General features: G+C 37.9%; 1 protein-coding gene across 1 annotated transcript in view; it reads right to left on the reverse strand.

The window, feature by feature from the left end:
- MGA (MAX dimerization protein MGA) overlaps positions 1-12,360 on the reverse strand; it is a 63,872-nt gene that overhangs the window by 29,658 nt on the left and 21,854 nt on the right. Inside the window, 9 exon segments of the mRNA XM_050336503.1 lie at positions 416-713; positions 2,181-2,701; positions 3,609-3,684; positions 4,091-4,231; positions 5,038-5,261; positions 6,112-6,469; positions 7,119-7,756; positions 9,201-9,299; positions 10,637-10,765. Of these exon segments, the coding sequence (XP_050192460.1) occupies positions 416-713; positions 2,181-2,701; positions 3,609-3,684; positions 4,091-4,231; positions 5,038-5,261; positions 6,112-6,469; positions 7,119-7,756; positions 9,201-9,299; positions 10,637-10,765 (2,484 nt within the window).

Genomic DNA, 12,360 nt, shown 5'->3' on the forward strand with positions numbered 1-12,360 from the left:
AATGACACATCAGCAGAAAATCTAACAGTGAAGAACCACGTATTAGAGCGATACTCTACTTATTTTAAGTTAAATCTGTGTTTGATGAAACACAATTAAAAATGATACCAACAAAACTACCCAAACAAAAATCCAAGTTAACGTTTAGCATGTCTCCATTCACTCTTTTTTGTCTCTTGAAAACATGCTCTAGTAGCAACAACAAAACAACTAACAGTCATCATCTGTAATCTTACTCTGAAGTCAAAATCAAACTTTCTGCTTTAAAGAGGTTATTTATTGCAGAGGCAGTTTAGGTAGGCAATGCAGCCAAAGGCAGCATGCACTGTTGCACAGAAATCAACATTAATGCTGTACACTCATTCTGTACTTCAGCTTCACGCAATTTAAAACACAGTAATAAGTTCCAACCTACCTATCTGTCTCTGTGCTGGGACATGGGTTTTCAGAGTCGTCACAGTGGGGGTTGAAGTAGTGCTGGTGGAAGATGTAGTTTTAGGAGTTGATGTTGTGGGGCCCTGGACTGATGGTGTCCCAGAAGCAGGTGTTTTAGCACTGGATGCTACCTTGGAGATCACAGTACTGAGGGCTGCGATATCAAGTACTGTGGGCTGCAGCCTGCCTGTGATATAAGCTGCTAGCCGATTGGCAGGATGCAATGCCCCCATCTGTCCCAAAAGCAGTTTGGCCTGAGGATACCTTTTATCATTAACCTGAAAAAAGTGGAAAAGGGAAATTTTGTGAAAAGAACGCTAATTCACCACTTCTGGAGAGGCGTTTCACTCCATGGGACTTCTAAATGTCTTTTCAAAAAAACACTGCAATTCAGAATGGGAATTCCTAATTTCCTTACTGCCTGGGAGAACTTCAAACTCTTGTTATGTCTTTGTAATACAGATATTAAATGCTACTCAGACTCTCACATAAACCTCTAGAGTCCAAGAAACATGTGAAATCAGTGAAATTAGACAGAGTGAAGCTATCATCTGTTTTTCCTGTCCCTTACTTATGATATAGTCCTGAATAAAAATGGGTTCCTGAATTCAAGGACAATTTTGGATAAAATTCTCAAACCTAATTAAGTCCTAGCATCACAGAAGAAGAATACTGATGATATATACATTGAGACAAAACTCTGAAGAGCTTGTAAAAGTTTTATCAGCTTTTTTCCTTATCCATACTGTCATTTGATACTGTAATTTAAGTATGATAAGTTGACTAACTTCAAATTCAAAGTTGTAGTGGTAACTGACTGCAGAGGAGAAAAACAGAATATCTTTTTGAATGTCAGGCTTTATGTGTACTGGACAACGAGAAGTTTTGTTAGTGTTGCACTTTACTTTCAGGTTGTTCAATAATACCTTCTAAAAGCCAAATATATTTAACACACTACAAAATAAGGTCCAGACTCTTTCTATTGATCAACTTTTAATTTATAAAAGAAATCTACTCCTAAAATTTACTCTCTTCGCTCACTTCTCTGAGAGTGCCATATCTGCAAAGTATCATGAAAATGTTTTACTCTCATTTTCTAATTCATATGCCTTCCCTGAAAATGATTTTACTATAACCATAAATACTTATGAAGGAAAAGATCTTCATCCTAGCCCCACAGTTCCTACCACCAATTTTTAACACCAAGTCGGCAACACAGAACAGAACTGCAGGGCAAGACCCACTATGAATTTAGGATTATGAATTCTCTTGATGCCAAACCTAAATTCTACAATGAGGATGCAGGTTACTAATGAAGATTACAGTAAGCTGTAGCAAAAAGCAATTTAATGTTTACATTTTCATTTTCAAGTTTTGTCCCAGTGTATACTTCCTCAGAAAATGTTCTTCTTGTGGACTCTAACAGTCATTCATTTAGAAGTATTATCTGCCAAATGCATCTTCAGGGGGTTTTCAAAGCACCAAAAAGATCTTGAGAAAGATTCCATACTTGGGTCAGCAAGACCCAAAGAGCCAAAAAGACAAGCTAAACCGCCAGAATTCCAATCAGATTTCTTAAGGGACACGCTTATGGAGAGGGAAGAATGCCATCAGATACTAAGAATTCTTGTCTGGACAGGCAAAAGACTAGGTAGACAAATAAAAGAGTGTTCTTCCCTTCATAGAGTTCTGGGATACTGGATGAAACCGCATCTAATGTCCACAGTAAAGGCAGAGGGACCCACCTGAATCAAGCCTGAGGGGCTCATATTAGCTTTGCATTTGTAGACAACCAGCTTTCCTGCAGGAGAAACTCCTGCATAAAAAGGCAAGCCTTTGCCCCAATGCAACTTCTCCTGCAGTTTGTCCATTGGGTCTGCCCGCATGACCTTTACACTTTCTGAGTTATTGCACGACGACACTGCGCTATCAGGAGTCTCCAAGACAGGTATCTCAGGCTTCTCATCCTTGTCCTGGGAGGACGGCACTGAAATTTTCACTCTGGAGGAGCTGACAGGAGGGTGGTTCTCATCCTGGGCCTTGTGTTCCGAAGCCAATTCAATAAAGAAGCTACCCACTTTGAGGCACTGTGGTACGTTACTGTTGATATGCTGTGATAAGATGGTCAAGATCTTATTGTGATCTTCCTCCAAGTTGCAGTCAGAGATAATCTCAATAAGTTTGGTTGGTTCACCTTGAGTGGTGTGATGAACATAGGAGGTGGAGAAAGAGTCCCCCTCACTACAGGAAGAACACCAGCTTTTCTCTGAGAAAGAATTGAAATAGGTTTCTGCAATACTATGATATTTTAATCACCTGGATAGTCAAACAGTTTCATTCTGCCCACACCTCCACCCTTGCCTCAGCTCATCTGCAGGGCAACAAGTAAAAGAACTGTTCAAAACATCACTTCCCCTTGTAGAGCTCCACAAGCAAGCAAAAACTCACAGCAAAACTAATGAAACTATTTCTCATGGTTCATTCCCTGCAGCCATACCACGTCAGGTTGTATCCCATTGCATCACAAGCTAAACAAAGCTGGGTAGTTTCAATACAAACACCACCAACATACAGTAGAGGGCATCACTGGTTATTCAAGAGATGGCACTTTTCTCTTGGAGTCAGAAAAGGACCACTGTCCTATAACAGCACAAGGGGCAAACACGATGCTAGCAGAACTGTGTTTTGCAGAAGGTGTGTAAACACAAGCACGACCTTTTGTTGTCATTAGAGATAAAATGTCCCTTTTTGCAAAACTGTAAGGATGTTGAGCCCTGGGTCCTGGTCATTTTAATTTCACCTACCAATGCACCAGCATTTTCAACTAATTGTATTATTTTTCCATTCCCATGCTTAAATGTAGAGTGTGCTGTTGTACACAATAAACAGTGAAAAAAAATCAGCTCAAAAAGGTAGCTATATTTCATTAGTGGATGACACAATGCCTCCAGTATATGTCTCATTTTAACGCTCATATCTCCCATGTGACCCACACATACACAGCTGCTTAAGAAAACAGGAAACTGTAAGCACATCATTAGATTTTTATTGACAAATGTAAAAACTCCCCCAGCAAATGGACTTTTTATCAGTAGCTGCAACTTTTCTTAAAAATCCCACAAAAACATGTAACTTACAAAGTGGTTGAGTTATACTCAAGACTCAGCTCTTACCTCCTGCTTTATTAGCGTCTTTGTGTACCTCACAGGTTGGCTTCTGAGGAGGCTGAAGCTCCGGTTCACGCTCCTGCTGGAGGAAGGAAATGCAAGAAAAATATTCATCTTATATATCTCACTTTCACACTAAAAGTCACATCAAAAAATTAACTAATTCACCATGAATCATAAAACATATGCTGTGTTTGACAACATTACAGTCTTAGAACAGCTCTTTTAACACTGCACATTAAAGCCTTACGTGATAGTGCACTTGGCAGCCAGGAATTTCCTCAGACAAAACAATATATGTCACAGCAACAGGATAAGTCTACTAGCACTGGTATATGATTTAGGCTCCAGGATCCACAGCCCTACCACCACCAAATGCAAGACCAGCCCTTGTGTCATGTAGGAGTTTCTGGGGAAATAATTACTTCAACATTTTCAATATTTTTGCCTGTTTTATGATACATGCTAGTTACAGTGTGACTTCTTACCTTTACACTACAACTCTGTGAATCACTTTTGTCTTTTTGCTGCTTTTTCTCCTCTCTTTTGTATTCATATACTCGCACCCTTGCACAAGTCATCAAACTTTCAAAGTACAAGTAGACAGGATCCTTGTCCTCCTCTCGAATCTAAAAAAAACCAAACCAAACAACCCCACACATCTCCATTCTAGATGCACAGTAGATTCATAAAACAGCTTTGTACGAAAAGTCTAGCGTTTAAAGTTAAATCTGCCTTCTTAGTATCACATAAGCCCAGTCTACCACCACCACCACCCCAAAAAACTCAAACCCATTCAGGTATTCTTTTAAGTGGGGAAAGAAATCATGTCATGTATTTGCAACACTATCTGGTATATATTATACAGCAACTGGTATATATTATACAGCAACTCTGGTATCTTTGTCCTTCAGATGTAACTATACTCAACTCTACTGCTGTTGTTGCTTTCGTTAGATACTAAAGTGAGCGGAAAGGCAAAGACAGATTCTTCCAACATCGGCAGTGAAAACACAAGAAAGAACAGAAAAACATACCCAGAACTCCACTGAACACTGTGTGCCTGTATCCCAACTTTTGTTGCAAGTAATTCATTACTTAGAAGGCTACACTATGTAGCTAATAACTCACATACACATTACAGGACTAGCAGTCATTTTGACAAAAATACCATATATTACTGCATTTTTAAATGAGGTTATTAGTGAATTATAATGACCTTTCACCATCTGCATATTGCTACAGTAAATTCTCAACATAAATAGACATAGTTAAAGATTTATATACAATCAATTAATTCTTGCTTATCAACATACTTATGGGCAGTCAGGCTTTCACCTCAAATTTCTCTAAAATTGCCTAGCACAGAAGGTTTTGGTAGCATTTTGTTTTAATTTTCAATACAAGGAAAAACATGCATCTCTTCCTCTCTTACCACTGGATTTGGTTTAGGAGTATACACTCTGCCTGGTTTTATTCCACTGGAAGATCTGTTCCTACTAGAGAGTAAGACCTCTGGGTTGGGCGGTACCGTAGATTTAACTGGTTCAATAACAGACGGTGTTGGGACGTAAATTGGCTCTGGATCTATTTCACCTTCTACTTTCACCCACAATGGACAATTCCTAACAGGCTGTTCTGGCTCTGAGTCACAGATAGCTGAAAAAAAGAATAAAACCAAACATAACTTACAAATGAACCTTCATCTAAAACTTTTTGTTTGAGCTTGAGATCTAGCCCATGCAGCAATCACTAGTTCATACTGCCAGACATACTACCGGTTGTTTTTCTTGCCTCAAATTATAGTCAAAAGCGACTGGGATTTGTCCACAAGAAAGAGGAAATGATAATCAAATGATTCTACACTAAACATTGCTCACTTGAACTGTGATAGCAGATACACAAAGGCACTGAAAATTAGTGACCTTCACTGATGCTGTGCACTGAAAAATTACAAAACACCAAAAAAACCCTAGACTTGTATACCACAGCTCTTTGGACAAAATAATTTATTCTGGTAGAACACCAGAGAACACTATGCTCACTTTTAGCATTTGTTAAAGGTAATACTAGCAATAAAACAAAAATATAAATTCGTAAACAATTTCTACCAATTTGTTTCCTGAGCATACCTTAGGCCAGGTCTGAAACGACCATAAATCACTCTATTTTCACAGAAGCCAATGAACTATGTAGCTATATATGGCAACTGAAAATACAGCTCTAGATACTCACCTGGTAACAGGGAAAGATAACAGCATTATCACAGTGAATACTGTCAACAGTGATAGCAGTAATTATCTCATATTCATAGTCTTTAGATATATTTGGAGATTTGAGCAAGAGCTTAAATTACCAAAAAGAAACTCCAGCTATTTGATTGCAATAAACAACTACATAGTGCCCAAAATGCTGACCAGGTAAGTAAGAATTAAAAAAAAAAAAAAAGGTGCTATTTCCTGCTAGTCAGTTATATAAAAGCATATATATATTTCCCACCAATACTCACTGTATTCCACTCTTTTTCTCTTCTTCTTATCTTTCTGCTTCAGCTCTTCTTCTTCCCCATCACCCTCTTCTTCCACATCTTCATGTTCTTGCTGTTGTCCTTGTGTTCCATACAGCACAAGATTTCCACGTACAGCCTTTTTCATCATTTTCTTATGTTTTGATCCTCCCTTCACCAGCAAGACTCTTCTCTTCAAGCAAGTACAACCAAACATACAGTCTGGCCTGCGGCAGTGGGTAGGCTGACGTTTCTCCAGCGCTAGACTGGCACATACACAGCCCAGTCGACAGAAATCATTATTGCAAGGAGGTGCTCGTCGTTTTATTATTTTGTGGATGGGTTTGTTTTTAAGAGATGCCTAAAAAAAGGTTTTAAAGAAATATAAACCTCAAATTTTAGTAGGAGGCATATTTTACTAAAATTAAATCAAGCATATGCAAAATGCTATTCAAAGTTCATTTAGAATAACCCTTCCAACTACATTGTTTACATAGAAAATTTGGCATCTATACCTAAGAAAACCCCCCAAAACAGAGGGGAGTTTGCATTTGAGGTCTTCTGAGAGTTAATCTGAAACAGCAAAACCATCTTGCCAATAAGTGAGATGGGGAAAAAGCAAAAGAAGTTATCGTGCGACAACCAAGTTACATGACCATGATTGTCTTGCAGTTAGCTCAACTGAAAAAACAAAAGTGACAAAGAGCAAGGAAATGCAGTTACTGAACAACAATTGTAATAACAGAATTTTTAATGGTGACAATGTTAGAGAACTCAAATTATTCATCATTTGTATCACCATGCTATTATCACAATTAGCATTTTCACATACTGCTAAGTCAGCACTCCTCAACTTTCACTGCCAAGCCTACACCACAAAGTAACCTCCTGCTTTGTCATGCTCCTTAGCAGCTTCAGTCTTATTTTTCTGCATGTCTGTGCAATATCAGTAAATGGGCAGATTAAAAAAAGCAACAGTACAGAAAGGAAAGAAACAATTACAGATCTACCTGAGCTGTAAGCAGGGTTGCCAAAGAGATGTCTGCTCGCTCTTCTGTAATATAGGTACGTGGTTTTCCATCCCAGAGAGCACAGTCTTCCAAGTCCATTAACTTCACTTGAGATTTAGACAAACCTGGTGGACGAGCTGCTTGTTGATGTTGTGGTGCTTGACGCAAACTAATCTGTTTTGGAAATGTATTTTCATCCACAGCTGGCAGCACAAAACCATCTGCCTGGTTACTCAAACTGCTAGCAGACTTAGAAGCCTTTTCCCCTGACCCTGATGAGTTCTGTTTCTGCTTTGCAAGAAAAGGTGAAGGCAGAATAGGCTTGTAAGATGACCTTACTCTACTGTTCGTCTGTCTGGTTTGAGACTTTGTCTTCCTAGAGGTAGATGATGGAGGAACAGGCTTGAACGTGAAAGATGTTGATGGAATTACAGTGGATTGCTTCTTTAAAACACTGTCGAGTGTTCGCACATAGCTAGTGCTCTTAGTGGGAAGCTGATACACCACAGGAGAAGTGGGAGTGTTAGAAGAGAACCCCATACTTGTTTCCATCAATTTCCCTTCATTTTCCAGGTATTCATCCAGCTTGTCACTACAGAATGCTGAGCGATTCTTCAGTGAACCTTCCGAACTGCCACCTAAATAAATAAAAGAGTACTTTAAGCCCTGGAAAAACACACTGACAAATGTTATAATAATATTATAACATTTATAATAATAATATAATTTATAATAATAATATAATAACATTATAGAATACGTAAATACATCTCTTAAAAAATGTAGGTACACCAAATATAATCCACTCTGAAACACAACCAGCGGCCTGAACCACTGTTTTTGTGGAGATCTCACACGTGTATTTGTTGTGGGTTGACCTTGGTTGGACTCCAGGTGCCCACCAAGCCACTCCATCCCTCTCCTTCTCAGTAGAGTGGGGGATTGAAAGTAAGCTGCAAAAAACCTCATGGGTCAAGACAAAAGCAATTTAATAAAGCAAAGCCATGTGTGGAAGCAAAGGAAAACACAAGATTTATTCTCTAGCCCCCATCATCAGGTGATGTCCAGGCACTTCCTGGGAAACAGGGCTTCAGTACAAGCATCAGTTACTCCAGAAGACAAACATCATAAATAACAATTGCCCCCACTCTTTCTCCTTTCTCTTAAGCTTTTATTGTTGAGTAGATACATAGTATGGAATGTCCCTTTGGTCATTTTGAGTTCTATGTCCCCTCACAAGATCATGCCCATCCACCAGCCTAGTGCCAATGGGGAATGTTGGAGAGGCAGCCTTGGTGCTGTGCCAGCACTGCTCAGCAGTAGCCAAAACACTGGTGTGTTATCAACACCTTTCCAGTTACCAATGCAGAGCACAGCACTGTGAGGGCTGCTATGGGGAAATGAGCTCCATCTCAGCCAGACACCACACAGCACTCACAAAAACAAGCCTTCAACAGGCAGGGCTTCCGTGTTTCTATTCTTACTTTGCTTTTCCTAAGCACCTGAACTACCTGGTACACCCCAACATATCTGGAATGTCCCATAAAAGTGCCTTTTTGGGCATCAAAGTTATAATATAAATATTTAAGCTAAATATAAAGTAAAAAATTGGCATATTGCCAATGATCCATTTCTCCCTAAAGTATGGTGAAGTAATCAAATATGTCAGGAATACCTGCTCTAACTAGAGTTAAAAATACATCAATATAAATGAAAATTACTCTAGTTCTTTAGGGTCCCTGAGGCAACTTAATTCTGGAATTACCATACTTTCATGTAAACTCAAAACTAACAAAACCAAAACTATAACAGCTTTCATCTTCACTCAAGCCTTCTGTATAGAACAGAAGACATGTATTTTTATCTTACTCAGAGCACGTTTCTCTCTTCCCTCACAAACCTCCATGCTGACTATGGAACCAGTACTAAAAAATTCTTTAATCGTAACAGTTTCAATACATAAAAATATTTCTTGTCAAGACACACACCAATACCAAACTGCAAGATATATGGATGGTCAAGAAAAAGGCCACATGTTGGAAATATGGACACTGATTTCTCTCGGTTTACTTTTTTTTTTACCTTCATTTCTAGAAGCACCATGAAGCTTCCCTCGCCAGCCTTTGATTTTTGTGTAATCATTTGTTTTTCCTGTTCTGGAAACAAAAGGAAATCCAGTATCTGGAAAAGAAGAAAGCTAGCCTCAATTTATGAACCAAGCTTGATTCTATTACTTTTTCCTTTTCAGGAATAGATGAACAGTAGAAAATAAAAAAGTTTGAAGCAACTTGATTTTGACTTTTTTTTTTTTCCAGTTAACAGAATACTAACAAATACAAGCTTCCTGTAGAGTTCTTCTGTATGATCATGCATTTGTTATCCCATACAAAAAGTGTCTTCTCCTATATTTTCAGTTTTAGTCTCCTTAACAATGATGCAAGCAGTTGATTCCAGAAGTCTAGTGGGCCAATCAACTAATTAGTAGGCTAAAATGGAACAGGCAGTTTTGATCTGATTCTACAGCCGCACTCAGCAAGACAAGTAATTTGATTCTCTCCCCTGCATTGAGTCAATGACTTTTACAAGACCTGTAGAAACTTCATTTAATGTTTGGTATTCTGTTAAATTCAGATCAATTAGGGGCATGGACAGTAAATTACCACAAAAGGCAGTGACATCTCTCACAAGTTATCCATGAGCTTTGAGAGCTAAGTTAGAACGTAAAAATATGAACAGGGATCTGTGTGACCATTTCAGGTATTACTAAGCTAGAAATAATTGCATTTGACACCAAGCTGACAGAGGTCTTCTGAACTGAATCTGCCTCTCTTGCAGTGTAAACAAAATTGAGATTCAATGTCTGCCTCTACCAGCTCCCAAAAGCAGCAGATTAAGAAAGACGCAGTAATCAGAATACTACAGTGGGAGAAAAGTTAAGTAGAAGACAGATAAACATATAAACTAAGATACACTTCATCCATCATTAAAAACAATGCCTATCAACAGTATTAGAATCACAGTCACAGTATAATGAGAAATGCACTTGTTTGGATACCAAGTAAGTTTAGAAAAGCATAATCAGTCAGCACTTTTGTAATACATAATTATTAAGAAGTTACAGGGTAGCTCCCAAGTGGCATCTCAAGCTCTTCTGGAAAATTCTAAATCTCAGCTCTCTAAAAGACAATTTTTTGTTTGCTTGTTTTGCATGTGAGCAACATTAGACAAATTTAGATTGCTTAGGCTTTTTCTGAGCAATTTGAAAGGGCAGTATAAAATAAACTAGGTATCACAGCCATCACAAAACAGGAAGGCTGAAGACAATCCAGCCACAATTACTCAGGACTCTTTGGCTAGTAACCACATAATGATTCAAGGAAGTTCTCATATTTTGTCCTTTCAATACCACTTTAATCTCTTTAAGATATTAAGCTGAACTAAATGGTCATTCTCTCCTTCTCATCATTGATAATAAAAAGGTAATACTCTGGATTTCATCAAATTCATATTCTACCCACCTGGAGAATTGGGATTGGTTCCGGGATAGCTCCACAACGAGTAATTTGAGTAGGAAAGAGGAAGTTGCACACCCAAATATTTCAAGTCGATGCTCATTGTTGGGTCCACAGAATTCAACTTCAATCCCACTACAAGAAAGTCAAGTTATTTACTAAAAGATAAACCACTAAGTTATACACAGGCTTTTCTAGCATTCACCTGCCATTTTATGAGACTTGAAAAACAGCATTAGCACCTATAACTGTTACTTATATTGGATTTATAGCAGGTATGAATTGAAGAGTATTTTATGTAATGGGAAATTGAGGGGAAAAAAGACTGAATTACTTTTCATAGTTATCTTGATTACTTCTTAAGTTTTCACAGAAATTTATTAACCACAGTGCTAGTGTTGTAATAAACCTCACAGTAAAAGCTTCTGCTTGTTTTTCTGAAGAAATCAGCACTGTCTACATCCTTGAAGACTAGACGTACTTTCTGAACCCAACAAAGCTGACTGACATTTCATATTACTACCTAAATTATCAACCCTGCCAGTGGCACTTACATTCCCTTCTGTACTGAAAGCTAATGTTGTACAAGAACATACACCACACACACATCAGTTTCAACCAGCAGTAAGAGAGAAGAACAAAGCACATTTTAGCTCTGAAGAATGTGTGTATGTTTGTTATGATACAAACTTGTATTTAGACTGATATCAGAACTTAGTTCATCAAATGATCCCAGTCTCAGTAGTTAATTTTTTTCCCTGGACTTGGCACTTTGCAATAAAACACTTATTTTTCCCCTGAAGCAGGGGAGAAGATGGCCATAAGGAAACTAAACAATCCATGTTGGTGATGCCCCCATAAATACTTAACTGCCTACAATACATTCCTTCACTAACTGTCCCCAAATACTCAAATTGAAAGATTTACTTGGTTACAAAAGCTATCTTTATCCATGACAAAATAAATATAGATTCAGAAATGCTGAGAAAAGCAGAAGCTAGGAAATTTCACTTTGCACCAGAAGATATTGTCACACCGAATTCCAAAAATTACTGTTGTCAATCAAATTCAGCTCACAGTTGGGAGCTGAGAACATCTATTTTGGTTTTTAGCTATAGAAACCTACAAATGTTGCTCCTGTTGCCAATATGTCTAAAATTAATAAATGAAACGTGTGAGCTTTGAAACTGAACATGTATGACTTGACAAGGTTCAAAAAATATAAAGCAGTATTTGCATAGATATCTCAGTGTTGGTGATACACATTTATTTTAATAAGAGGCAACACAGTGACCAGATTACAGGCAGCCTGGAAACACGGAACAGATCTCAAACATGGTTGTTTAAACAGATACTGTTATCAAAGGTAGTCTAGTGAGATAGAATTTTCATATCTACATAGGGAAAATGAGAAGCAAGCAAGTCAATCTGGTATTTTGTATAAAAACGTGTTAACTGACAAATGTCAGGATGCCATCTATTTATTTTCAAACTCTATTTCAAACAAAATGGAAAAGCATACAGAGTTTATTTTTCTTGACACTCCATTCTGTCACCTCCAAAATCAAGCCTATCTTTGTTTAATACTCAAAAAAAAAAAAAAAAAAAAAAAAGAACATCACCCATACACAGTATCTACTATTTCAGTTTAGGATCACCCAGACAAAAAACAAGAGGATGATTCCAAGAGCAACATGAAATGCACGCAGGCAGCCACAGGAGAAGAGATG

This window comes from Myiozetetes cayanensis, unplaced genomic scaffold (genome assembly GCF_022539395.1).
Source record: "Myiozetetes cayanensis isolate MyiCay16 unplaced genomic scaffold, myiCay2020 scf6-25, whole genome shotgun sequence".
NCBI classification, from domain to species: domain Eukaryota; kingdom Metazoa; phylum Chordata; class Aves; order Passeriformes; family Tyrannidae; genus Myiozetetes; species Myiozetetes cayanensis.